General features: G+C 39.2%; 2 protein-coding genes across 4 annotated transcripts in view; one reads left to right on the forward strand and one right to left on the reverse strand.

The window, feature by feature from the left end:
* The window catches only part of CROT (carnitine O-octanoyltransferase), a 48955-nt gene extending 45406 nt beyond the window's left edge, over nucleotides 1-3549 (forward strand). For 2 of the 3 annotated variants that reach the window (XR_015715176.1, XR_001603640.2), the window contains 2 exons: nucleotides 1951-2021; nucleotides 2877-3549. Coding sequence is in view for 1 of the 3 variants with exons in the window: in XM_087821128.1 (XP_087677254.1) it covers nucleotides 1951-1954 (4 nt within the window). In the remaining 2 variants the exon portion in view is untranslated. Of the gene's footprint in view, nucleotides 1-1950; nucleotides 2059-2876 lie in introns of those variants that run through there. The other variant, XM_087821128.1, reaches the window with a different exon arrangement.
* Nucleotides 2748-27330, reverse strand: part of ABCB4 (ATP binding cassette subfamily B member 4) — a 70494-nt gene continuing 45911 nt past the window's right edge. Inside the window, exons 19-27 of the mRNA XM_016218867.2 lie at nucleotides 25862-25945; nucleotides 24669-24872; nucleotides 20750-20850; nucleotides 11994-12134; nucleotides 9340-9496; nucleotides 8212-8409; nucleotides 6520-6726; nucleotides 3550-3696; nucleotides 2748-3017 (exon numbers count right to left, since the gene is read on the reverse strand). Coding sequence (XP_016074353.2) covers nucleotides 2811-3017; nucleotides 3550-3696; nucleotides 6520-6726; nucleotides 8212-8409; nucleotides 9340-9496; nucleotides 11994-12134; nucleotides 20750-20850; nucleotides 24669-24872; nucleotides 25862-25945 — 1446 coding nt within the window. The 3' untranslated portion in view covers nucleotides 2748-2810. The remainder of the gene's footprint in view (nucleotides 3018-3549; nucleotides 3697-6519; nucleotides 6727-8211; nucleotides 8410-9339; nucleotides 9497-11993; nucleotides 12135-20749; nucleotides 20851-24668; nucleotides 24873-25861; nucleotides 25946-27330) is intronic.

A 27330-nucleotide genomic window follows, 5' to 3' on the forward strand; every position in this document is an offset into this window, starting at 1 on the left:
AGCCTTGAGTACCCTGTTTGAAGCTTTCCCCATTCCACAACTTGTGGTTCCCTCTGTTGGGGCTGGGTGCATTTGGAAAGGACCAAGATGGGTACCAAGGTCTGCTTTCCTAAGCAAACCCTGGGTCCAGGCAAAGACTCAAAGCACCCAGAGGCTGTTATTCAGTCTTAATGAGCCTCAGGCTGTAGAAACTCCACTGGGAAGGGGAGAGGTTTTCTAGCAAGGTGGGGCAATTGCTTCTCCCTCAGGCAAAAGCTGCTTGGAAGGTAAATGTCTGCCTCTGCAGTATGGGTGAATGACTCACCACAGAAATCCAGAGGGGTGCCGTCTGAGCTCTATTTCCAGAGCCAACACACCTGGATTGTCCTCACACAGCTCCAGTGTACTGTGCCCTCCCTCCGCTGGAGGCCAAGGTGAGTGGCTTCCCACGAAACTTGATGTATTAGAGCATCGGCCTTTCCAACTGTCTCTTCCTGACAGAAATTCTGCTGCTTTTCACAGCCAGATGTTATGTGGGCACCTTTCTCAGTTCTGGTGCTCTGGGTTGAGCAGCCTAGCTTGGGGTTTAGGCCCCAGAATTCTCTGTGGGAACCCTTCACAGCTGAGATCTCCCTCAGGAACTTCAGCTCTCGAACCTCCACACTTCCTACCAACCTCTATGTGGTCTCAGCTTTACGTCCTGGGTTATGAGGGTGCTCTCCAGCTCATCTTCAGTTGCAGTTGATTATTCAGGATGGTTCTCCTATATTTTAGTTGTAATTCCAGTTTGTTTCTGAGAAAGTGTCAGTGTAGCTTCCACTCAGTCCGTTGCCATTTTGGTATCCCCCCGACCTTACACTTTCTGATCTGTTATATATCGTTATGTAATAAAGTGCCCCAAACTTACTGTCTTCCAACAATATATTATCCTCGATTGTGTCCATTGACCGTGCCCATTTGGAGGCTATGCTTCTGTCTTGCCCAAGTCATTTATGTAGCTGCAGCCACAAGGCTGCTGGACTGTAGCTGGTAAGTCTGAGATAGCTTCACCCACTCTCTGGGGACTGGTGGCTGCGACTCTCTCTCCATAAGGTGTCTGATCATTCAGTATTTAGCTTGGCAGTGGGTGTTCTAAGAGGGAAAGATAGAAATTGCAGGGCCTCTTGAGCCTAGGTTCTGAAGTCACATTGAAGTTGCGTGATGTCACATCTTTTGTATTCTGTTGGTTAAAACAAGTTACAAGGGCAGTCCAGATTTAATGAGTATGGGAAAGTCTCATCTCTAGACAAGAGCAACAAAGTCATTTTGTAAATTACTATAAATGTAAATAAGTGGGCACAGAGGGGACATGATTAATTGGGGCCATTGTAGCAATCTATATCACACAAAGATGACAATGTATTTAGTATACTGGTTGGATGTCCTTTTAGTTCTTATATTTTCATGTCCTGAATTTGATAAAATCGGTATATTTTTGTGTGTGTGAAAACATTCAGAGTTGGCTTCTATAGTATTTGATATCTGAACTGTGGACATTTTCTCACTAGTACAATTTTGCAGATTAAATTTCCAGGGATTTTAGATTCATTTGGTTGATTTTAGATATTATTTAAAAACAAAGTTGAGTATTTCAGAAACCGATCACCTCCTGGAGAGAAGCCTCTTCTTACCCATGCTTTAACACAATTCCCTACATTTCCTAAAGTTAAAAATCACCTGGATTGCTTTTTACAGAAAGGTTCTTGGGCCTCAACCCAGACCAACTGAATGAAAGTTTCCAGGGCAGATGCCCCATGACCCTCATTGGGCAACTTTGGGAATAATTACACAATGGTAGTTTGAATTCTGCTCATGTTGAGTCACTGCTAGTACCCCTTCCCCATTCTTCTCTGGGTTAATCTGAAATTGTCTACTGATACACATGGTCATATCTGTAATATCTTTGGTAATATAGTATATGGTTTATTACAGATAGAAGAACTTGGTTTGAATACTTGACTGACTTAAACAACTTGTCACAGCAATGAACTGATATTGCTGCAGTAAGTTATGGGAAAAACATTTCAATGTGGTTAGTTTCCAAAGGTTGCCTGGGATATTTTTTTGCTCTTCATCTATATATACTTCCTTCTTGTTAGGAGAAGTGGATTGACATTCTGGGAATATTAGAATTACTTGTAAAAAGTAATGCAGTTGCTATAGAAATAGCATTTTATATCTCCAAGGTTACAAATTGCATTAATAGATAGGTGCAATAATTCATGAATTTTAAATTCTTCTTTAAAATACTTAATGATATGTCTCTTTTTGACTTATCAAATGAATGTGTACCTGCAGAGTCACCTTGTCTAAGGGAAATTTCATTTTCTCTTGGACTATCATAAAGCTGGGGATACATTCATTTTTAAAAATCTCAGTGCCCCAATAAGATAATTTGGAAACCTACCAAATTATATGTTTTTGAACAATTTATATTTTCTTTGTACTTGGGAAAACTGTTCCCAAAACATCCTGTCATCTACCCAACTATTCAAGATCATAAGGATTGTCCCTATGTCTCTGGCTTCTACTAATTCTACAGCTTTATATACCTGAACTTTGCTCCTTTTTTCTCTGTTTCTGATAACTCAGGAAGAGCTAAGCTGTTTTCATATTTCATCAAGAAATGTGTCTTAATGATTTATAACTCCAAAGTTTTAAATGCTATAATATCAACCCCCAAATTGGATGTACCTATCTATATTTTACAATGACATTGAAATTTATTTTACAAGTCAGCAAAAGTTGTAGAAGGATTTGAGTTTATTTTTAAGAGATACTATAACAAGAGTTCATAAGTTCTGTGTCCCAGCCTGGACACTGACCATGGAATAATAGATGCCTTTCTGTGCAAGCAGCTGCTGGTGTGTGCCGTGCTCCCGGATTTTGCCGTTCTGAAACACCACTATTAAATCTGCATTCTGGATGGTGGACAGGCGGTGAGCGATCACAATGCAGGTGCGACCTTCTCTGGCTTTGTCCAGGGCTTCTTGGACAATCTAGTGATAAATCAGAACAGAAGCCTTACCTTAAAATTTTTATAAATGGATTTTAGCATTAAAAGAAATTTAAAAATTTTACCATCCAAAAATTGTTCTTATCTCTTTGAATCTTTGCCTTTATTCATGTGCATTTATATAATTTGACATTATATAATAATGGATTCTCGCACTGTAAATAATCTTCACAAGTAGGTAAAATTTCTAACTAGTCACAATATTTTTTACTTAACTAGTTCTCTTTTATTAAGTATTATGTTTTCCAGTTTTTCCATTTGTTAATGTGCTAAAAACTATTTCTGCAGCCTTTTCTTTTGAATGCTTTACTTTTAGTGTGTTCCTAAAACGAAATGATCATTTTAGAAAAATTGGAAAATACTGAAAGGAGTAAGAATATATCCTACCTCAAAATAACCACTGTCTGAATTTATATTTACTTATTTCTGTGCTTACATATTTTTTTTTTCATAGTTAACGGCACAAAAAACTTCTGTTTTATAAATTAAATGGGATGTGAGGTGGGAGGACATACTTTTTCACTTTCAGTGTCCAGAGCTGATGTAGCTTCATCCAGCAGTAGGATTCGAGGTTGTCTGATGAGGGCTCGGGCAATGGCGATCCTCTGCTTTTGACCTCCTGAGAGCTGAGTCCCCTTATCTCCCACTCTTGTGTCATATTTCTGCAAGTCAGTCATTAATAAAATTAATACAGTTCTAACCCAGAAAAATGCTATACTGAATAAACTTTTACTTTAACATATGACAGTGCTACTTATAAGGAAAAAATATTTGGAATCAATATAAAGTTTCTGTAGCAGCTACATAGTTGTCCATTTAATGCATTCCCCCCCCCCCCCATTTAACAAAATGTTTGTTTTCAAAATCAAAATAGAAAACTAATGACTTTAGTTCTCAATTTGTGGTATTCTACAACAAATTCTCGAATTCCCACCATTATCATAATGTCATCTGATGTCACTGGAGTCCTAAAAAGGTTAAATGTTAAGGTTTAATTTTTTTTTTTTAATTTGATGTAGTCATATTACCCACAAGGAACCAAATTTATTCTCTTTTAAACTCATTCGTTTACTTAAATATGCCCAGAACTGTGGGAAATGTAAAAATGACTTTAGATTTTGATTCCTTCAGGGTAGGAATAAAGCTGAAGAGAAAAGAATACATATTCAGCATTCAATGTAAGGCCAAGTAAGCACCAAATGAGTAGTATGCACAACATGCTGTGAAAGATCACAGAGGGAAAGAGAAATTGTGGACATAAGGTGGGAGAGGGGAAAGGGGAGGTAAATTAAAGGTAGCTTTGTAGAGAAGTTGGGAGGCTTGATATTGAGAGAACATTCTAAGCCAAAAAAGCAGAGAATGAATAAAAGTACAGATTGAGTCGGTTCCGTTGACAGTGAACTGAATTCAGTGTACATCATGTGAATTCACGTCCTAAAGTCCCATGTCAGTTAGATAAACGCTGAAGCTTCGTTTTTCTGTTCAGTCACATCCAATACTTGAGGTCAGTGGCTGTGTGTAAAGGGTTGCTGAGGCTACCCAACATGGAGGTTTAAATTTTATTTGTGAATGTGCTTTAGTAATCACAGCAGAATATAACAGTACAAATAAGCTGTACTTCAGTTTAATCCAATGAACCCTCGGGTGCTAGCTGAATGACCCCTGCCCTCAGGTTTAGGGATTTCCAGTCATCTTTCCAGGACTACTCATGTTCACCAGCTGCTGAAATTTTTCACTGAACTCTTACCTCACATATTTTTCAAGTACATGTTGCTAACATTGCACTTTGGCTACATTTATAGCAGCTATAATGAGGTAATAGGGGGCTTAGGGGACCATGGAAATGGGAGAGTACATGTCCTTGCCAAAGGCACAGAATGAATCATTAAAGAAAACAACCTTATACCAAAATTAACTAAAATGGAGCTTGGACTTAAATGTAAAATGTGAAACCATAATGTTTAGGTGGGGCAAAGGTGGAGAAAATCTTTAGGACCTGGGGCTAGACAAAGAATTCTTAGACTTGACACCAAAAGCACAATCTGTAAAAGGAAAAATTGATGAACTGCACCTCATCAAAATTAAAAACTGGCTCCACATAAGACCATGTTTAAAGGGTGAAAAAAAGCAACGGACTGGGAGAAAATATTTGCAAACTGCATATCTGACAGAGGACTAATAACTAGAATATATAAAAATCTATCAAAGCTCAACAGTAGGAAAACAATCAAATTAGGAAATGGGCAAAGGACATGAAGAGACACCTCACCAAAGAGGAGATATAGACGGCAAATAAGCATATAAAAAGATGCTGAGCATCACTTGCCATTAGGAAATGCAAGCTAAAACCACAGTGAGGTATCATTATCCACCTATCAAAACTTGGTAAAAAAAGAAAAGAAAAAGTAACAACAGCAAACACTGGCAAAGATACAGAGAAACTATTACTTATACTTGCTGGTAGGAATGTAAAGCGGCACAGCCACTTTGGAAAACAGTTTAGCAGTTTCTTATACAATTAAACATGCAATTGCCATATGCCTAACAACTGCACTCCTAAGCATTGCTCCCAGAGAAATAAAAAGTTCACACTAAAACTAGCACACAAATATTTATAGCAGCTTTATTTTTAATAGCCCCAAACTGGAAACAGGTGAATGGTTAAACAAGGCACATCCATACCATAGAACACTACTCAGCAATAAAAAGGAATGAACTATAGATAACACACAGCTTCAGGGAATGAGGCTGGGTGAGAAAGAAAAGCTAATCTCAAAAGGTTACTTACTGTATGTTTATATAATATTCTAAAAGTAGAAGTTTACAGAAGTGGACAGTTGGTGGCTGACGGAGGTTGAGGGCCGTGAGGGCAGGAAGAAGGGGCTATAAAAGGGCAGCGTGAGGGATCTCGTGGTGCTAGAAGTTCTGTATCTTGACTGTGATAGTGGAGACATGAATCTACACATGGAGTAAAACTGCAGAGAACTAAACACAGATACAGATGTGTAAACACATGCAAATGCATATACATAAAACTGGGGAAGTCAAAATAAGATCCATGGATTGTATCAATGTCAGCATCATGGTTTTGTTATTTTGTCATTGGAAGAAACTAGGTACATAAAATCTCTCTATTCCTCACAACTGCATGTGAACCTATAATTATCTCAAAGTATTTAATTTTAAAAAAAGTACCGTAAGGGATACTTGGCCACAGTCTGAATGCGGCCCACCAGTTTGCAACCTGAGATATGGTGCATTAACTTAATATCACCTTATTTGCTCCCCACTATATCTGTATGAGGTAGGCATGACATCAGGAAACTTGGTATCATGAAGTTCAGAGACTTGTCCAAGGTCAGAGAGCTGGAAGTAGACACATTCTGATACACGACTGTTCGAGTATGACTTCAGGAACTGTTTTGGGGAGGAAAACAGGGTAGAGGTGATTCTGGTTTCATCCAAGAAGTTGCCAGTTAACTTACATGGGGTAAGGTCTCGATGAAAGGATGTATGTTGGCTGCTTTGGCTGCACTCACAATCTCATCCTGCGATACAACCCGGCTGTTGTCTCCGTAAGCAATATTCTCGGCAATGCTATAGTCAAACAGTACGGGCTCCTGGGACACAATTCCGAGTTGGGCTCTGAGCCATTGGATGTTGAGTTTCTTTGCTTCTTGACCATCTAGGAGCTGAAAACCAAAGTCCACAAACTATAAGAAGGGCTTGAAAAGAAAAAAAAATAACTAAGCAGTAAGTCAGTAAGTTACTAGATAAACCATTGGGAGGATGTTGGGGCATGTGGGCATCAGCAGTCTGTGAAATACCCAGCCTCACAGCCTCGAAGCACTTACACTTTGGGAGGCCAACGTAGGCAACAAAATGATTTTGATGATGGTAATGCCATCCCTTTCTTGGTCTAACTGGCAAATGGTGGCACATTTCGTCCTTTCACATTCCTCTCTTTGTCCTATCTGCCCTCCTCCAGGCAAGTGTACCATCCCCTGCCTTTGGGAAGCCTGAAATTAGGTATTCTACTCATATCTGCCGTCCCCTGAATGACTCCAGCCTTTCAACTTGACTTTATTTCCCTCCTGCAGGCACACCAGAACAAAATGCACATTCTGAAAGTTCGTTACCTCCTGGCCTACTTCCACTCCTCTATCCCCTGAGAACTACCAGCCTCAAACTTTTCCTTTTTTGACAGCACTAAGGACAAAAGTTCAAGGGAAAGTGAACCAAGCTCAAAGGGCAGTGTCCTTGGGAGAATGGTTTTGTTGGTGGTAGTTTTGATTATTTTATTTGTTTGCTGTAAGCAGGAGGCATGATGCTGCTTCTACAGCCTTGTGATATAGTAACTGAAAATGCAGCTTCCTGCGAGGTAACTGACCAGTGAAGGGACAGACGCAAGTCCAATTAGCCTTGACCTCCCAATAAAGAAATTCCCGCCACAGTATTAGCACAGCACACCTACAGGGTGTTGAGCTGATTTGCCTATATTTATAACTGCAGAGTAACTGTAATAGTGGAAGCAGAAGATTTTCCAAAAATAAACAGCTAAACAAGGTTTGACACTTCGGTGACTGTCTAAATGGGGGTGGGCTCCCAGGGCTAGGTCAGTGGGTGCCACCCAAGGCAATGGAAAAGGCAGGCATTATCAGAGCCAAGGCTTCACTTACAGAAGAGAGCCAGGGGCTAGATACCAGAAATCAGTGATGAAAGCCAAACATGAAAGGGCTGAAGATGAGGCTCCAAGTCAGAGCGCCTAGAGTTCAGGGGTGGAGAGAAGGCAAAGCGGAAGGAGGTGGGGAGGAAATCAGCAGGCACTGGCCTGTCCTGGCAGCCTACTTAGAATTCTGGCAGGAGTTTGTACGTACCTTTATAAACCAGGAATTGAGGGTTTATTTAGGAGGGTAAGTCTGGCTCAAAAGGCCCATGGCAGGCAGAGGTCAACTTCAATATTTTCTGAACGACACTAAATTCCAGACATTCTACCCAATTGTCCCAATGTATCTGTCCGACTGTGGGTGCCAGTTTAGGGTTTATAGAATGTGGCCATTGTAGCAAATAGGATTGTGGGTCTTTACTTGTCCAGTTTTTCCCATTTTGGGAATATCGGTTTAGCCACTTGAAATATTGCCTTCAGTCAGGTGACTAATTTAAGGAAGTGTGCTCACCACTGTTCCGGCCATTGGGTCGTAGAACCGCTCAAGGAGCTGGACCACCGTGCTCTTCCCACAGCCGCTGCTGCCCACCAGGGCCAGCGTCTGGCCCTTCTTCACCTCCAGGCTCAGCCCCTGAAGCACGGGCACATCGGGCCGGGTCGGATAGTTGAACACGACTTCATTAAATGTCACATTTCCTTCAAACTTATCCTAAAAGAATGTTTTTAATGTTGCTATTATAATTGGTCTGATAATTATTGTAATAAAAAGTATTATTTCAAGGAAACTTTACCAAAGACTGTAGTAGAAAAACATAGAAGTCATATTCAGTACAAGTGCTAGCACTAGTTAATATTGATAGAAAATTGTTATATAAAATGAAGATGGGAGACGGGGGTACAGGTTACATTAAATAGTCATATTACAAACAGTTGTCTAAACTCAATTGCTGGTTCCTTCAAGACAAATATTAAGCTTTCTCAAAAGGCAGTTTGGAGGCTGGAGCCAACCCGTGGCTAAGGGTTCAAAGACATGAGGATTTAAGGCAGTTTCTACCTGCAGCCTCAGTGGACAGCCCCGTCACAGCAATTTTCTCAGACCATGAAATACCTGGTAAAGTCTGGAAGAGACTAGTTCCTATCTCTTTGCCCACATTGCTTCTCGTGCACTAAAATGGACAGCAGCTTTGTCATGCAAAGAGCCCTCCGATCTAAGTTTGAGTTAACTTTGGAAACAGTGAAGTCTAGGGTCACTCTGAATAAAGCTGCCTTCTTACAAACTGTAATTCAGTCATTACAAGATGTGTTTAAAGCCACATGGCGAATTACATTTACATACAGAATTATACACATACACCTTCATGCAGAAAGGACTAACAGTGTTCATAAAAATTACCTAGTTCTAGTACACCTGGATGTTTGGTGTTTTACTTTTGATTTGCTAAACTTCAGAATCCTTGAAACCCCCTATGAAATTTTAAAATGCCAGGAAAGTTGGCCAGCTATTAACTCTGTAAATATCACCAAGATAAATAAATGTCAGTGTAATCACTACAAATGTACCCTGTGATTACAATCTAGCAGACAGAAAAGTTTTAGGGAAAAAATTAAGCAAGCACTCATGAGGCAACAGGGAACTCACAGGCCTCAGGCCTTCTTCACTGTAGCTGTCAATCAAAGGTTGTCTTTCAAACAGCATGAACAGGTGGGCCGCAGACAGCTTGGCTTTGGCATAGTCTGGAGCAAAGGAACTAGCATGTCCTAGGGCCACTGCGCCAAACACAATTGCTGAAAACACCCTAGACCCGGAACAAGAGGGATTAAAACATTAGCCTGTTTTATTAGCTCCATGATGTTTAAAAGCCCAAAGACATACTGCTCACCGGTACTGATATTTGTTTACTCCCTTACGCCCCCACCCTAGCCCTATGCACACACATTCCCATGAAATTCCAGTAACAAAGGAAATCTAGAGGTGAGGCAGATCACCGTGGAGGGTTTCTTTTTCCTTAGGAGTCTCTAATTTCCTAGAGTTAATGTAACTTCCCAAAGTTCTTCTCTTTTTGGAAGTGGCTCATAACTGAAGCTGATCTGTGATCTCAGGTGATTTTAATAACTAGTTGTACCCTTTTCAGAGTTGAGGGAACTGAAGCAGAGTGCTTATTAAGGGCGTGGTCAGCACCAGCAAGAAGTGATGTTTCCTATTGAATCTACAGCCCTGACTTCCAGTGTGTGATTTCTTCTGTACTTCTACACGAACAATAACCACCGAGTTAAAGATTTTTTATTAGGAAAAGTAAGACTTTACTAGAATTAGCTTTCCTTTTAAAATTAAAATAATTATTGATACTACCCTGAAAAAGGAGTTGTCCTAAGCTAAAGGTCTATTTTCTAATTAACTAGTCTTTAAAGAACGGATATGGATTATAACAACGTTTATGAAGGGCTAACAATTCTGAGGATCTCCATCTCTACAAAGCCATGTATTTCTGACACCAGAGTTCCCCAGAGAGAGGGCAGGGGAAGAAAATCTCTCTCTAGTAATAATGGAGAACTTAATTTTTTTTCTTCTGCCAAGCTTTTAAATCTAAGATATTAAAATGTGTTTTAAATACATGGGGACTGGAATGGTGGGTGTAGTAAGGCTCTGCCTTAAATATGTGGTAAGTTTACCAAAAATTAAGTTTTAAAATAGTGATGAACTCACATGTAGTTGCCTATCTTTCTTATACACCTGTAATCTAGCTTTAGCATGAAAGATTAAAAACTCAATTCCAATTACCCAAAATTTAACATTTTGATGGTAAAAAAAAGAAACAACAAAAAAGCAGGAACAATTTTCTCAGGGATTTTTCTACACAATAAAAATACAACAAGTTGTAAATCCTAGAGTTGAACTGCAAATTTCCATTTAATCTTCCAGAACCACTTTCTATGCTCTACCCGTCTCTATTTTGTACCATCCGGGTCTGTCAGGCTTACTGTTCATGGACTGCACCAATAGGTGTTCTTGTGCTCTGGCGTCTGATGGGGTTTGGCAATGAAGGGGACGAGCAGGGGATGTGAGGGCTGGAGGAGAGTGAGGCCAGGGTATTTGGTTGGTTGCTTTCTTGTTGGATTGTTGTGCTGTTGGTGTCCCCTGACCAAAGAAGGCCCCCACACTGGGTTCTGATAGTCGTCCCCTTCTCTTGCCCCATAGACTTAGGGTTTTAGCAGTCTTAAAATGGGAACCAAGAGGTGTTAACAGCTCCCCTGGGCTCTGTTTTCTTTAACACTTCTCACACCTTTGTAAATAGGCCCTTAATTACTCCATTTGCAGTGTAATTTTTTCCTGCTGGGATCCTGATTGGTGGTACAAAGATTATGTACTTTTTCATGGTTATTTTAATTTTGGATGAAAATAAAAGAACAGCTTTTTAAACACTTTCACTTTCCTTGTTTTTTGACTTTTTTTTTTTTTTTTTTAAAAAAAAGTTTGTTCACTAGTGCTTTAAAATCATTCAGTCAAAGCAGAAATTTGCCAAATGATGTTAAAGAGAATGGCTTCCCTTTGGCCAGACTAGACAGTAACCTAATTAAATGTATTTAGCATATTTTGAAAAGAGGAATGCATCAATTGGAAGGACCATTGGTTATTCTTGGAAACCAAGAAAATAGGAGAGAGAGTAAGGGGCAAATGTTGACAGGGTCACCCCGAATCCTGTTAGGGGACAGAGCCTTTGCCAGACTTCAGTCAAGCATTCCCATCTCACTGACAAGGCCATCTTCGGTGGCTGATAAAGAGCAAGCTATTTAACCCTCTGTTTCAGTCTATGGTCACCAGCAACTTTTTAATTATGATTTCTATCTGCCTACATTATACAATGAGAAAATGTGCTATCCTCCTGTGTGGAGTTCTATGTATTCCTAAAACTCTGGTTTGTGATGATTTTCATAAGCTTGGTTCGTGTTTTGTTTTGTTTTTTAATTTATCTTTATTGTTGAAAGTATTACAGATGTTCCCTTTCCCCCGATTGATCCATTCTACCTCGCCCCCGCCCCTGAGGCCTTCACTGCACTATTGTCTGTGTCCTTAGGTTATGCATATAAGTTATTTGGTTAATCTCTTCCTGCTTCGTTGGTTTTTGCCCAATCCAATGATTAAACTGTCCTTATAGTATTGACAAGATCAGATTTCTGTAGTTGATCCAACTCTCCAACCTCATCTTAGAACAAGAGAATTTTTCTCCTACTGTACACTTTTGCATAGACCTATTGAAACCTTATTATAGAATAATCTTATTTTAAGTTACTTACAGAATAACATCTCTGAAGAGCATATGTCCATTCACGATGAGATAGGCACCAAATCGAAAACAACCGGCATAGGAAAAATACATAAATGCTTGTGAAATACTAAAAGTAATTCCATAGATGTGTGCCTTCCGTATAGAATTTCTGAAAAGCAAATTAGAGTGTTCATAACCATCTCTTCAACAACTCTTAGCACTGTATTGTGGAAAGAGCACAGCTTCTAAGTCTAGTTGACCTGGGTTTAAATTCTGCCTCCAGTTACATTAGTTTAAGTAAGTGACTTAACCTTTTTAGTATCAGTTTTCTGATTTGTACATGGGGATAAGCAATATGATGCAGAACTGTTTTGAGAACTAAACACACAATATAAATGCCTAGCGTAATACCAGCTCTTAGTGGTTGCTCACATGATAGTTGCTGCTACTGCATGTTAATATCTGATGGCCCAGATATTCAACCCCTATGATGTAAACATGATTTTTGGTTTAAAAATGTTGAGGATGTTAAAGTTAGGACTAAAGTTTGAATTGTCTGAATGTGATTTAATATTATTATCTTGTTTTCTGTGACTAGTTATCATCTCTTACGTCAAAATTCATGTTTCAGACTCAGAAAAGTAGGGTCACTGGTTTATATAGAAACACATCAGACAGTCTTTCCTCAGCTAGATCCCACCAGCCCCAATACAGCTTTTGGTACCATTTCTGATTAAATCCCATCCTTGGTATAGCTCCTTAATTATTCTAAATCCTCCAAAAGAACAACTTACTTTTAGAGTAGAAGGAAGATTAGATTTGCCAAGAGGGAAATTCAAAGTATTACTGATTCGGACGAACTTATTTATGTTCTGTGAGCAAGGCCTTACAATACTTAATATTACTGAAAAATTTACAGTGCTGTTGAATCTTTAAATTATAATCCAGTTAGGAATTATTTCCAGCGTTCTATTATTCCTTAATTCTCCTGAAGTTTAAAATAAACCATAAAGTCATAAATAATGGCACATATATATGTCAAATATCAAACAGGCAGAAAAATGTGACTGCATGAAGTACACATAACTAAGGAGATGGAATAAACTAAGAATTTCAAATATCCCTTTGCAAATCTGGAAGTGTTCAAACTATTATAGTCTACAGAGTTGTAACCTAAGTTGTATTCAATTTTGTTAGTGTTAAAATATATTCATTTATAAAAACAGGTCATGGTTGGAAACAAGTGGCGAAAAGTGCCATAGGGAATTTCCTGAATTGTTCAAGTATAAATGAGTGAAACAGGATGTGTGTCTCTGTCCTTAGAGTACCCGAACCCCTGGGAGCTGCATTGAAGAGACAAGTCTCCACAACATCTGACTTAGAAAACCAGTGGGGCTGATGTTGACATTGAAGAGACCCAAAGTGCTCAGGGAAACTGAGACTCCCCATCTAAAGGACCCATGTGCAGTTATACTCAACCTGAGACCCAGCAAAAACTAAACAACAACAACAACAAAACAGTAGTTAAAAAAGCACCCAGACTACATGGGAAAGATTCACTTGCTAACCTAAAACCACTGACTCTCCAGCCAGTTGAAAAGCTCCCCAGAGGCAGAGAAGCTGGTGGAAGCCATTATTTCACTTCCTACCTAACCTGCTAATTCAGTGGGCAAGTGGTCAGAGTCCCAACTGCCTTCCTAAAACCAGATAAAAGTAGGAGTCATTTTGGAACACTTCCCTCCTGCCTGGAAGGGGCAGGTGATTTGGGACCTTCAGCATTCTCCTGCTCCTTAGCTAAAGTCTGCAAGTGCCAGCCCTTGCAAAATCACCCTGCTCCCTGTCAGGGCTGGCAAGCAGTTGCAGCATTCTCCCACCTCCTGCCTAAAGCCTGTGGGCACACAAATAGAGCACTCACCAGCTGTACCACTGTCACCCAAGAGCATGGGTAGTTAAGACACTTTCCCACGCCTTCCTGAAACCAGCTAGTGAGCCCCACTCCTTACATACTACAGCTATCTTGTTAAAGCCAGAGAGTGTACTCAATCCACACAAGGGACACCCCTTGAGGCTTCATCCTGGTGGCCTGAGGGCTGGCATAAATCTCCAAGGGACTGTTAAAATACAAAAGACAGTTTCTTGGCAGGTTGCTACCCCCAGGGCACTGCACAAACAGCAGTGAAAAGGCCTATTTATTTAGCCTGGAGCTTCAGCCTGCAAGACAGGCCTTGGTTTCCTGCATACTTAGAGACTAAGGAGGTGCTCTGAGGGAATGAAAGCAGGAGACTCCATCCTTGCACACGTTCTTGGCCTCACTATGGCTCCAATGAGACTTCCAAGAAAAGCTTAAATGCTAGTCTGGAGTCCCAGTTTTGGCAACTGTCACCCAGGTGTCCTGGTCTGGAGGCCAGCAGGGACAATGATTGCAGTCCCACAGGACTGTATACAGTTGCAAAGTATAAAAGCAGCTGCCTGAGAGTCTGACTTCCAATAAGCCTGAAATGAGGTGCTAAATGAGATTCCTCCCCTTGGAACACTGATGGGGGAGGGCATATCAAGAATAACTCAGGCAGACTAGACAATCACAAAAATTTAAGAGACAAGCAAGAGGTAAATGAGAAGGATCATCACCTACACAAGGCCACTTCTTGAAGACTGAGAAAAGTAGCTGTTTTACCTAATACATAAAAATAAACAGAGAGTCAAGCAAAATGAGAACACTGAGGAATATGTTTCAAATAAGAGAACAAGAAGAAAAACCAGAAAAAGACCTTAAGGATATAGAGATAAGTAATCTACCTGATAAAGAATTCAAAATCATGGTCATAAAGATGCTCACTGATCTCAGGAGAAGAATGAATGCAGAGAAATTTTAACAAAGAGATAGAAATATAAGAAAGTACTAAATAGCCCTAGCTGGTTTGGCTCAGTAGTTAGAGTGTCGGCCCAGGGACTGAAGGGTCCCAGGTTTGATTCCAGCTCAAACGTGCCTTGGTTACAGGCTCAATCCCCAGCCCCAGTTGGGGCAAGTGCAGGAGGCAACCAATTGATGTGTCTCTCTCACATCGATGTTTCTCTCTCTGTCCCCCCCCCCCCCCCCCGGTCCACCCTCTGTAAAGCAATGGAAAAAATATCCTTGGGTGAAGATTTTTAAAAAATGAAAGTACCAAACAGAAGTTATAACTAAACTAAAGAATACACTGGGCGGGGATAGGTCAACAGCAGAATGGATGAAATAGAAGCACAAATCAGTGAGCTGGAAGACAAAGCAATGGGAAACAAACACCCAGACTAAACAGCAAAATTAAAAAATAACTTTAAAAAGTGAAAATCCCTAAGAGCCTCTGGAACAACATCAAGCAGAATAATATTAGCATTATAGGGGTTCTAGAAGAAGAAAGGAAGGGCCAGAAAAATTATTTGAAGAAATAATGACTGAAAACTTCCCTAATATGAGGAAGGAAACAGGCATCCAGGTCCATGAATCCCAGAGAGTTACAAATAAGGTGAACCAAAACAGATACACACAGAGACACATTATAATTAAAGTGGTAAAGTTAAGGATAAACAGAGGATCTTAGAAGCAGCAAGAGTGAAACAACTTATTGCAAACAAAGGAAACCCAAAAAGGCAATTGGGATTTTTCCTTAGAAATGTCACAAGCCAAAAAGGAATGGCATAATATACTCAAAGTGCTAAAAGGAAAAAAATTGCCAACCAAGAAATCTCAACCTAGCAAGATTATTATTCAGAACTGCAGGAGAGAGGAGAAGTTTCCCAGGTAGGCAAAAGTTAAAGGAGTTCATGACCATTAAACCAGCAATGTTAAAGGTAGTTCTCTAAGCTAAAAAGAAAAGGCATTAATTAATAATAAGAAAACATGCAAAAGAAAAGACCACACAGGAAAAACTAAATAAATAATAAAGGTAGTGGGTCAATCACTTGTAAACCAAGTACGAAGAGTAAACAATAAAAGTCATAAAATTAATTTAAAAATACAATTAGTTAAGAGATACATAAAATGATAAGATATAAATGTGTCATAAATATATAAAATATGGGGGGAGGAGTAAAAATGTAAAGCATTAGAATGTGTTCAAGTTACTATCAAAAGACACTGTTATATATGTAGAATGTTATATGTGAACCTCACAGTAACCACAAAGAAAAAACTTACAGTAAATACACAAAAGGAAGTGAAAAAGGAATCAAACATAATACTAAAGAAACCCATCAAACCACAAGGGAAGAAATAAAGAGAAGATAAAAGTAACAGAGAAGAACTACATTAACATCCAGCAAAGACACACAGACTAAAAGTGAAGGGATGGGAAAAGATATTCCATGAAAATGGAAGTGAAAAGAAAGATGGGGTAGCAATGCTTACATCAGAAAAAAAACCCCACAAAAAAAACCTTTAAAACAAAGACCAACAAAAAACAAAGAAAAGCATTACACAATGGTAGTGGAATCAATCGAAGAGGATATAACATCTGTAAATATTTATGCACCCAACATAGGAACACCTAAATATAATGTTTGGCAAAAGTAGGTTTACAGTTGTGAGTACGTGAAACACAGAGTTTATTCTTTTATTATTGTTTATTAATTATTGTATTATGTTCCACAGGAACAACTGTAAACCTACTTTTGCTCCACCCTGTATATAAAGCAAGGAAACATTGGCCTTACACAAAACAATAGATCACATGTATTTAATTGATATATAAAGAACAGTCTATCAAAAACCAGCAGAATACACATTCTTGTCAAGTGTACATTGAACATTTTCCAGGAAGATCACATAACATGTCTCAATATATTGAGACATGGCCACAAAACAAGTCTCAATATATTTAAGAAGATGAAATAATGTCAAGTATTTTTTCAACAACAATGAATGGTTGTGAAATTGGAAATCATTTATAAGAAGAAACCTGGAAAAGATACAAACACATGGAGACTAAACAACATGCTATTAACCAATGGGTCAACGGAGAAATCAAAGAGAAATTTTTAAAAATATCTTGAGACAAATGAAAGTGGAAACACAACTTTCTAAAATCTTTGGCATGCAGCAAAAGCAGTTCCAAGAGGGAAATTCATAACAACACAGGCCTACCTCAAGGAACAAGAGAAAGCTAAATCAATCTAATGTTATAAGTAAAGGAACTAGAAAAAGAAGAAACAACAAAGCCTAAATTTAGTAGAAAAAAGGAAATTATAAAGATCAGAGTAGAAATAAATGAATTAGAGGCTAAAAAATACACAAGAAAATATCAATAAACATAGGAACTGATTCTTTGAAAAGGTAAACAAAATTGATGAACTCTTCGGAGGACTCATCAAAAAAAAAAAAAGAGAGGCCAAATAAAATCAGAAATGAAAAAGGGAAAATGACAAAGGATATCACAGAAATACAAAAGATAAGAGAATACTATCAACAATTATATGGCAACAAATTGGACAATCTAGAAGAAATGAATAAATTTCTAGAAACATACAATCTTCCAAGACTGAATCATGAAGAAACAGAAAATCTATGTAGACCAATTACTAGTAATGAAATTGAATCAGTAATCAAAAAACTCCCAACAAACAAAAGTTCAGGTCCACATGGCTTCACAGATGAATTCTACCAAACATCTAAAGAAGAGTTACTACCTAGCCTTCTCAAATTATTCCAAAAAAATGAAGAGGAAGAAGCACTTCCAACTCATTTTACAAGGTCAGCATTACCCTGATACTAAAAGCAGATGAAGATACTACAAAAAAAATTACAGTCCAGTATCACTGATGAACATTGATAATAAAAATCCTCAACAAAATATTACAAATCTAATTAAAACAATACATAAAAGCATCATTCACCATGATCAAGTGAGATTTATTCCAGGGATGGCTTAACATCCACAAATGAATCAATGTGATACACCACATTAACAGAATGAAGGATGGAAACCATATGATTGTCTCAATCAATGTAGGAAAAGCATTGGACAAAATTCAACATCCGTTACTGATAAAAACTCTCAATAAAGTGTATATAGAAGGAACATACCTCAACGTAATAAAGGCTACATATGACAAACCCGCAGCTAGAATCATAGTCAATGGTAAAAAGCTGAAAGCTGTAAGATCAGGAACAAGACATGTATCCCACTCTTGCCTCTTTTATTCAACAGGTCCTAGCCACAGAAATTAGGCAAGAAGAGAAAATCAAAGCCATTCATATTGGAAAGAAAAAAGTGGAACTGTCATTATTTGCAGATGGCATGATACTGTACGTACACAATCCTAAAGACTCCACCAAAATATCCCTAGAACTAATAAATGAATTCAGTACAGTTGCAGTATAAAATATTAATATACAGAAATATGTTGCATTTCTAGACACTAATAACAAATGAAGAAAGAAATTAAGAAAGCATTCCCATTTACAACTTCATCAATAAAACCAAAATACTTAAGAATAAATTTAACCAAGGAGGTGAAAGACCTATACTCTGAAAACTGTAAAACATTGAAGAAATGGAAGATGACAAATAAATGGACGGATATTCTGTGCTCATGGATTGGAAGAATTAATATTGTCAAAAATGACTATACTACTCAAAGCTATAAACAAATTCAAAGCAATACCTATCATAACACTAATGGCATTTTTTACAAATAATCTAGAACAAATAATCCTAAAATTTATATAGACCCACAAAAAACACTGCATAGCCAAAGCAACATTGAGAAAGAACAAAGCTGGAGGTATCATGCTCCCTGGTTTCAAACTGTACTACAAAACCATAATAATCGAAACTATGCTACTAGCCCCAAAACAGACACATAGATCAATAGAATGGAATAGAGAGTCCAGAAATAAACCCACACATATACAGTCAATCTACAACAAAGGAGGCAAGGGCACACAAAGGGGAGAAGACAGTCTCTTCACAAATGTTCGCAAACTGAATACGTGAAAGAATGAAACTGGACCACTATCTTACACCATATACAAAAATAAACTCAAAATGGATTAAAGATTTGAATATAAGACCTGAATCCATAAAAATTCTAGAAGAACACATTGGAAATAAGCTTTTGACATCCCTCTTAGCAGTATCATTTTGGATATATCTCCTCAAGGAAAGGGCAACAAAAGCAAAAATAAACCATTGGGACTACATCAAACTCAAAAGCTTTTGCACAGCAAAGAAAAACATCAATAAAATGAAAAAGCAACCTACCAAATGGAAGAAGACATTTGCAAATGATTCATCCAATAAGTGGTTAATATCCAAATATGTAAAGAACTTATACAACTAAATATCAGAAAAACAAATAAGTTTGTTAAAAAATGGGCAGAGGACTTGAATAGACACTTTTCCAAAGAGGACACACAGGTGGGCAACAGGCGCATGAAAGGATGCTCAGCATCACTAATCATCACGGAAATACAAATCAAAACCACAATGAGACACCACCTCGCACCAGTCAGAATGGCTATTACCAAAAAGTCAGAAAATAGCAAATGTTGGTGACAATGTAGAGAAAAAGGAACCCTCATACACTGTTGGTGGGAAGGTAAACTGGTGCAGCAATTGTGTAAAACAGTATGGAAGTTCCTCAAAAACTTAAAAATAGAGCTACCAACCATGTGACCAAGCAATTCTATTTCTGGGTATTTATCTGAAGAAAATGAAAACACTAATTTGAAAAGACCTATGCATCCCTACGTTCATTAGAGCATTATTTACAACAGCCAAGATATGGAAGCAACTTAAGTGTCCATCAGTAGATGAATGGATAAAGAAGATGGGATACACACACAGAGGAATATTACTTAGCTATAAAAAATGAAATCTTGCCATTTGCTACAACATGGATAGAACTGGAGGGTATTATGCTAAGTGAAATAAGTAAGGGAAAGACAAATACCATATTATTTCACTTCCGTGTGAAATATAAAAACAAACAAAATAGGAAGAGACTCATAGATATAGAGAACAAAGTGGTGGTTGCCAGAGGGACACGATATGAGTAGGGAGCTGGGTGAAATAGGTGAAGGGGGTTAAAGGGAACAAATTTGCAGTTATAAAATAAATGAGTCATGGGGATATAACAAACAGCACGTAAAATAGAGTCAATAATGCTATAATAACTTTGTATGGTGTCAGAAGGTAACTAGACTTATGGCAATCATTTCATAATATATGCAAATATCAAATCACTATGTTTTACATCTGAAATTAATATAACATTGTAATTCAATTATACTTCAATACACAATAAAATAAAACTTATAAATTGTTTATTTCTGGAATTTTCCATGTAGCATTTCAACCGTGTTTGCCTGGGCTACTGAAACTAGGGAAGGTGAAACTGGATAAGTGGGGACTACTGTACTTTAATTAACTAAATAACAAATCTCTTCTTTGGTTCAGCCTACACAATCCAAAGAAAATAAATATTCGAGCAATTCCCTAAAAGAATGTTTATCCTGAATCATGCAGATGGCTTATGTTGCCTGCACTGGTGAACAAAAACTTACACAGTCCTCTGTATCATCCAGTTCTTGGAAGCCCAATCTATTGTTTTTACAGAAAATATGAAAATTCAATCCTGTGGCCCAGCAGCATCTAAAAGCTACTTATTTTCAGTGAGATAATTAGCGAAAATGTCATCCTTCCTGTCACAGTGTTTGGAGCAGCAGAGTTTTTTTTAATCTTTTGGGAACCATAACTCAGCCTCAGGAAGGCACTAGGTGCTTAGTGACAATCACATGCTCATTACCTGTAAGCTCCATATAATTTTTCGACGTACATTGATTCAAATTTTTTTTCCTGGGTCAAGGACACAACTGTCCTAATATTTTCTATTGCCTCTGTTGCAATCTGCAATGTAGAACAGATCTTGATTAGAAATGGGGCTTTTCCTTCCAAAATAATGAAAAATATAAACCTTAGGGCACTCTCAAAAGAATCCTGAAGGGTTTTAAATTCCTTCGGTTTTGAAAGCAAAAGCATAATAATGTGTTCTTTACGACAAGCCCTATGACACAACTGACCATCTTGAAAGCACATCTGGCCCGCTGGGCGTGGCTCAGCAGCTGAGCATCGACCTAAGATCCGGGGGATCACGGTTCGATTCCCGGTCAGGGCATGTGCCTGGTTGCAGGCTTGACCCCCGGTTAGGGGTGGGCAGGAGGCGGCTGATTGATGACTCTCATCATTGATGTTTCTCTCTCTCTCCCTCTCCCTTCCTCTCTCTCGAATCAATAAAGATATATTAAAAAAAAAAAACACCTCTGGTTGTACCAAGTATAATGGGCAGGTTTTTGTATTTATTCCCAGGGAAACTGACAAGCTTAGGGCAAGAATGGTGGCCTGAGCACCAGAGCCTGACTCTATTCCCAGCCCTGCCACAGGGCAACTACTTGACTGGCTTTAGTCATACCCCTCTGTGGCTTTGCTTCCTCCAGAGGGTCGAGTCCTAGAGAGTTAGGCTAAGTGGTTTCTAAGGGCCCACTAGAGGTGTCAATCATTTCCTCCATGAGCATATCCCACATAGAGGAACCGCTCACCCATACTTGGAGAGAACATCCAAATTGTAAACAACATGATGCTAACGTAAGTCCCCAATTAAACCAGAGACAGACACCTGACTGATGCAGGTCAATCAGATTCTGTTTCCCGGACTTGGAGGCAACTGCTTGAACTGAGAAGTCCTTGGAGTCTGAGGCTAAGGTCACCAGGGTATGTACAGGAAGCTGGTCTGAATAATATACAGCAATTGAGGAGGGGAGCAAATGTGTAGGGAGCCTCAAAGACAATGGAGCTTATGGCTCTAAACGCGTAGTGGCTGGTGACCTTACAGTAACATAAACCAGGGGTGTTCCCTGAACTGCTGTGTGTCCTTACATCACACCCCTTTCACCCAAACCAGCTACAGCAGTTTTCTGATGACAGCCAAACCACCCTTGACCAATGTTCATTGCCTGTGATAGCTTATCAGTCTAAATCGTAGATCTACAGCTGTCATCTAAATCATTAGCACAAGGGACCTACGATTATAATTTTAGGTTTTTGTTTTACTAGTTTTACAACTTTTACCTCAGTTCTCAGCTTCTGTAACCAGATGAAAACAAGATATTTAATACTTCAGACTGAATAACCTTATATCTCTATTATAAATGAAAAAGTCAATAGTAATAATGGCTGGAGTAGAGAATACTTATTGAACTTTTACTATGTGCCAGGTATTATTACCTCATTGAACTGACATGATGCCATTTAGTCTCACAATAACCCTGTGAGGTAAATATTATTATTCCTGTTTTCACAGGTGAGGAGCTGATGCACAGAGAAGTTACATGACTTGCCTAAAGCTCTCGAGTTGAGTAGGCAAGCAAAGATCCGCATCAGTCTACCTGAGGCCATGCCCATGTTCTTAACCCATTATGCTATTTGGCTCCCTGCTTTGTCATTTACACCAGGAGGAACCAGTTGTTAATGACTAGGTATACTCAACTCTTGATTTTCTGGTCATGGATTAACTGCTTAGAGGGTTATTTCTGATTCAGCAGGTCCCTAAACTTAGTAATCAGGCAGGACCTGAGTTAAGAGGGTTACTATTCAGCCTCCTTTGTCCCTACCGAGCCCAGCAATCAACACCCTCATACCAAGCCCTTTATCAAAAATGAAAATGGAAAGATATCCCAAGTTCCAATGTACTTTAACCAGGAATAATCTGCACCCAGATAAATGGGTGCAGATTTTCATTTTGAAAAAACAGTGATGGAGTTTTCAAAGACATCTTTCTAACCCTCATTCTGTGTTAATCAAGAGTTGACTAAGTAAACAAAATTGAACTATTATTAAATTGCTGATAATAAACATTTAAAATTTCCAACTCTCATATTTTCTTTAAAAAAAAAAACCTATTAGGTTAAAGTAACTGCTAAAAATAATTTCAGATTGGTCATTGTGAGTTATTCATTCTCTTTTCCCTAGAATGATAGAGTATTTATTAGCTGAAAGAAACTTGGAACATTATCTGGTACAATTTCTCATTTCATAAAAGTGGAGAGTGAAGACCGGATGAGTTGGGGACCTTCTCCAGTATCACACACTGTGAGCAGCAAGGCCAAGACCACTGAGCCCAGGTGCTGTGTTTTGTTTGCCATACTGCTCAATCCTAACTGCCCTACGCCTGCCCGAATTCTAGCAACTTTCAGTGTTTTTAGCCATTTATAACAGAGTCAAGACTATTAACTAGATTCAATATGTTTTCTTTCATGTAACTAGTCTAAGAAAAATGTACCTTCATTCTACCTACTGGCAATTTTCCCTTCTGAAATGTGAAAGGAAACAGGGTTCCAAAGGAGGAAGGAAACAGAACTACCTGCAGGGTGTTTTTCAGCAATTAGCTATGGCAACAGGAGTCAAGGAAATGATGCCCTAAAGGACCCACAGCCAGCGGCCAAGAGGATCTTCAAGAACTTTGGACACCCTGGGCTTCCTAAGTTTGAAAACCATGCACAGTGCTAGAGATCTGACTCCTGGAGAGACTGCAGGATGAACAGGAGAAGGAAGCATTCTGATGAGAACCTGGGGGTGAGGCCAATGCTGCTTGGATCTCAGCTGATGCCGGTTATGAGAGAAAGGGCAAGGGTTTCATTGGATAGAATTGGTTTAGTGGAAATACGCTTGGATGGAATCCTAATCTCACCCCTTACATGCCACACATCTGGAGCAAGTCACTGGACCTCTGAATGCTTTCTTCCCTGTGGAGTGGAGACACTATCTGCCCCACCTCACATAACCGTAGCCAAGGCCGGTTGCAATAATGTTTGTGAAAGTGCTGTAGAAACTATCACAGTTTATATTCATGACCTGCTTCACCTCCTAACGTTTCAATAAAGGATAATACTTATATAAATAAGAGTAAAAAAAAAATCCTGACTGTAATCTCCATTTAAATATTTAAATGTATGTGCCTGTAAATAAAATGTTTATATGTAGATTTAGGTACACTGAAACACCTATAAAGGGGCTGTGTAATAAAGAGCTTCGAAATTAGACCCGGATGTGAATCCCAGCTATGCCTTTAACTTGTCTGATTCTCAGGTTCCACGTCTGTAAAATTGGGGCAACACTAGTACCTGCCTCATAGGATTATTGTGAGGATATAATGAGCTGGTGCACATAAATACAAACTTAGAATACATAGTAAAGACCGAGGGTTTGCTCAGTTGCCATTATAGTTAGAACGCAAATCGAAGCATTACTGCCATCTGGTGGCGGCCCACCCCAATTACAGCCAAGAAGAAACAGGTCTTGAACAATTCACTTACATTCTGTTTTAAGGACTACTTATCTGTAAAATAGGGGTGACATTTGTCCTAAAAATGGCATCAGGATATGAAGTAAAAGGTAAAATAAACTTTGAAAATTCATAAATTCTTTCTAATTACAGGCTAAAAGCTTTTCATTATTCCAAGTTCCAGTTCTGGGCATTCTTAAAACAGTAAACTATTTCACGTACCATGCTGACAATTATTAGTTGTAGTGAGGACAAACTTTTAATTAAACATTCATATTGTAATAAATAATTCAAATAAGACATGTCAAAAAACAATACTTATACTAACAAATAAAATATATGTCATAAAACAATACTTATATACTAACTGAAGCCTTATTTGACTCACCTTTCCAGCAGTTTCCAGTTCCTTTTTATCTCTTTTGGCATTTCCAGCCAGCATTTTCATTTCAACAATTCCTGACACAGCAATAATTGGAACAACCGATAACAGCAGAAGAGTTAGTTGCCAACCATAGATAAATGATATGATAATGCCAGTCCCAAGGTTGGCTGTGTTCTGTGCAATTAAAGCCAACCTGGTCCCAGTGGCCTGGAAGGAGAGAAGCAGTTGGGTTTTAAGTTGCAAATCCAAGAGCTGCAGCCTTGGCTTCCTGGTCAGAATGATGACAGGGTTTTGCGCCTGTGCTAACATTTGCTCCCTTTCATTACAATAAATCCAAGCCACCTGTGCTTAACTGATGAGGCTCTGCAGGTTTTTCTCTGTTCATGCCTTTCAACTCTCATTCCTCTCCTGCCCACACGAGTCCAGCGCTACAGCACCGAGTCATCAGCTGCTCTGCTTTGGGGATGGGCTGCCGGGCACACACAGTTCTCCATGAGGGCTATGTTTATCGAGGAAGCTAACCCCAGTGTACTCTGGTCATTTTAAAGACTATTTGCTTTAAATGTGTAAGCGGGAAATTTATATACTTTGAGAGACCACCTGTTACAAAGTGTGCACATCCTAAGAGACCATCCACTGAAGAGCAGACACAGAAGTGAATTACTGTTTGTACTGCTCAGGAAGCAGGGCTGACTCTCCCCACTCTCCTGAGCTATGCGGACACAGTGAGCTTCACAGTGACAGACCTCAGCTCCAGGGCTGGGGACCCAGAGAGAGTTACTGGTTCAGGGTCCGGTGTTTGACCCAAATTAGCCCAAATCATATTAAGGGAAGGGTGTTTGGTGGTTGAGGTACAGGTGTGCGCTCTTTTGCTTGGTGGGAAACAAGGAAGCTTGTTGCCCTGAGTCCTACTGGCAGCCATCCTCAGGCCGTGAGGGACAGAGCCATAGGATGAAGTCAATGCTGAGGACCGAGAGCCACTCAGAGCCACACAAAGGGAACGTGGGTCCTTCGTGACATGTTTGAGCCAGTGGCTCAATCAACCCTGAAGTCAACTTTCCTCTTTATTGTTCAGGCCAGTTTAAGCTGAGTTTTCTATTAATTTCAGCTGACAGCAACTTAACAGATGCAGCTATGCCATGTGTTTATTCAAAACTACGTTAAAGAAAAATAATATTAGAGTTCAGTCTACATACTCCTTGTACTTGGGAGGCGTCGGTTGCGAGTCTTGTAGAAAGTGCACCAGTGCTATTTTTATGATCATCAAACCAGCTCATGTCCTACGGCACAAAATACACCTTTAAATTAGTTTGAGATTAAAACAAGCGAAGAAAATCAGATGAAATACTGCAAACCTTCAATGCTGAGGCAAGATCCACACTTATCTTGGGTACTGGAGTTCAGGGGAGCCTCACATGCAGCAGAGCCCTGGTCCCTGCCCTGGGCACACACCCTGAGCCCGCTCTGCTGTGACAGGAATGGCACCACTGATGGGGCAGGTGTGTGTGCGGACTTATCCAGATGGCAGGGGTGCTCCCTGCCAGCTTCACCTGAGGTGCAGGTGCTGTGGGTGGTCCATCACCCAATGCTCACAACTAGCACTACGAACACTTCCTCCTATGGTGTCTCTCAGAAAGGTTCCCAGCTGAGCTGGGCTGGACATGGCTTTCCTGTAAATTCTAGGCATGAGAAAATCAGCCCTGGTTTCTCACCATCTTTTTTTTTTTAAGACCTCTCTCTCTTTTTTTCTCCTCACCTGATGATATGTTTTTTTAAAAATTGCTTTTTGGAGAGAGAGGAAAGGAGAGAGAGAGAGAGAGACACTGATTGGTTGCCTCCTATACTCAGCCTGAAGGGGAATTGAACCTGCCCCCCTTTTGGTGTTCAGGTTGACGCTCCAAGCCACCGAGCCACCCAGCCAGGGCTTGTTTTTGTTTCTTTAAAGACAAAAAATAGTGTATCTTAGATATGATTTTAATGATAAGCTACTCATCCTCAGCATCTTTTAGTTTCATATAAAATAATTTTCCCACCTGGCCAGGCATGGCTCAGCGGTTGAGCACCGACCTAGGATTCAGGAGATTGGGGTTCGATTCCTGGTCGGGGCACTTGCCTGGGTTGCAGGCTCGATCCCCAGTTGGCGGTGTGCAGGAGGCAGCCGATCAGTGACTCTCTCATCATTGATGTTTCTATCTCTCCCTCTCCCTTCCTCTCTCTGAAATCAATAAAGACATTTTTAAAATAATAATAATAATTTTCCCTATATAGTAACAGTTTAAAACACACTGAAGAAAGGTTTGTAAACTCAAATTTGCTAAAATAAGATTCATGCTATATGCCCTTTTATGAATAGGAAGGTAATTAGTAACCAATTTCTGTCAATTGAATTAATAATATTCTGGCCCTCTCCTAAGACTTTTTTATAAAAATAGAGAATTTGTGTTCACATTTTCCCACATGTCCTGCCTGCCCTGGACTGTGAACTCCCCAAGAGGGCAGATCATGCATGTAGTCCCAGCTACCAGCACACCGTCTGGGACAGAGTAGGTAATAGTTTAGTGAATTAACGAGTGAACTAATATGAATACAGAGTTTAAATAAGACAGAAACAAAAGAATTACCAACATTTGGGGAAACCTATAGTTAGTATGGTCGATTGTGGTGC

Source organism: Miniopterus natalensis, chromosome 10 (assembly GCF_054644295.1).
Source record: "Miniopterus natalensis isolate mMinNat1 chromosome 10, mMinNat1.hap1, whole genome shotgun sequence".
NCBI classification, from domain to species: domain Eukaryota; kingdom Metazoa; phylum Chordata; class Mammalia; order Chiroptera; family Miniopteridae; genus Miniopterus; species Miniopterus natalensis.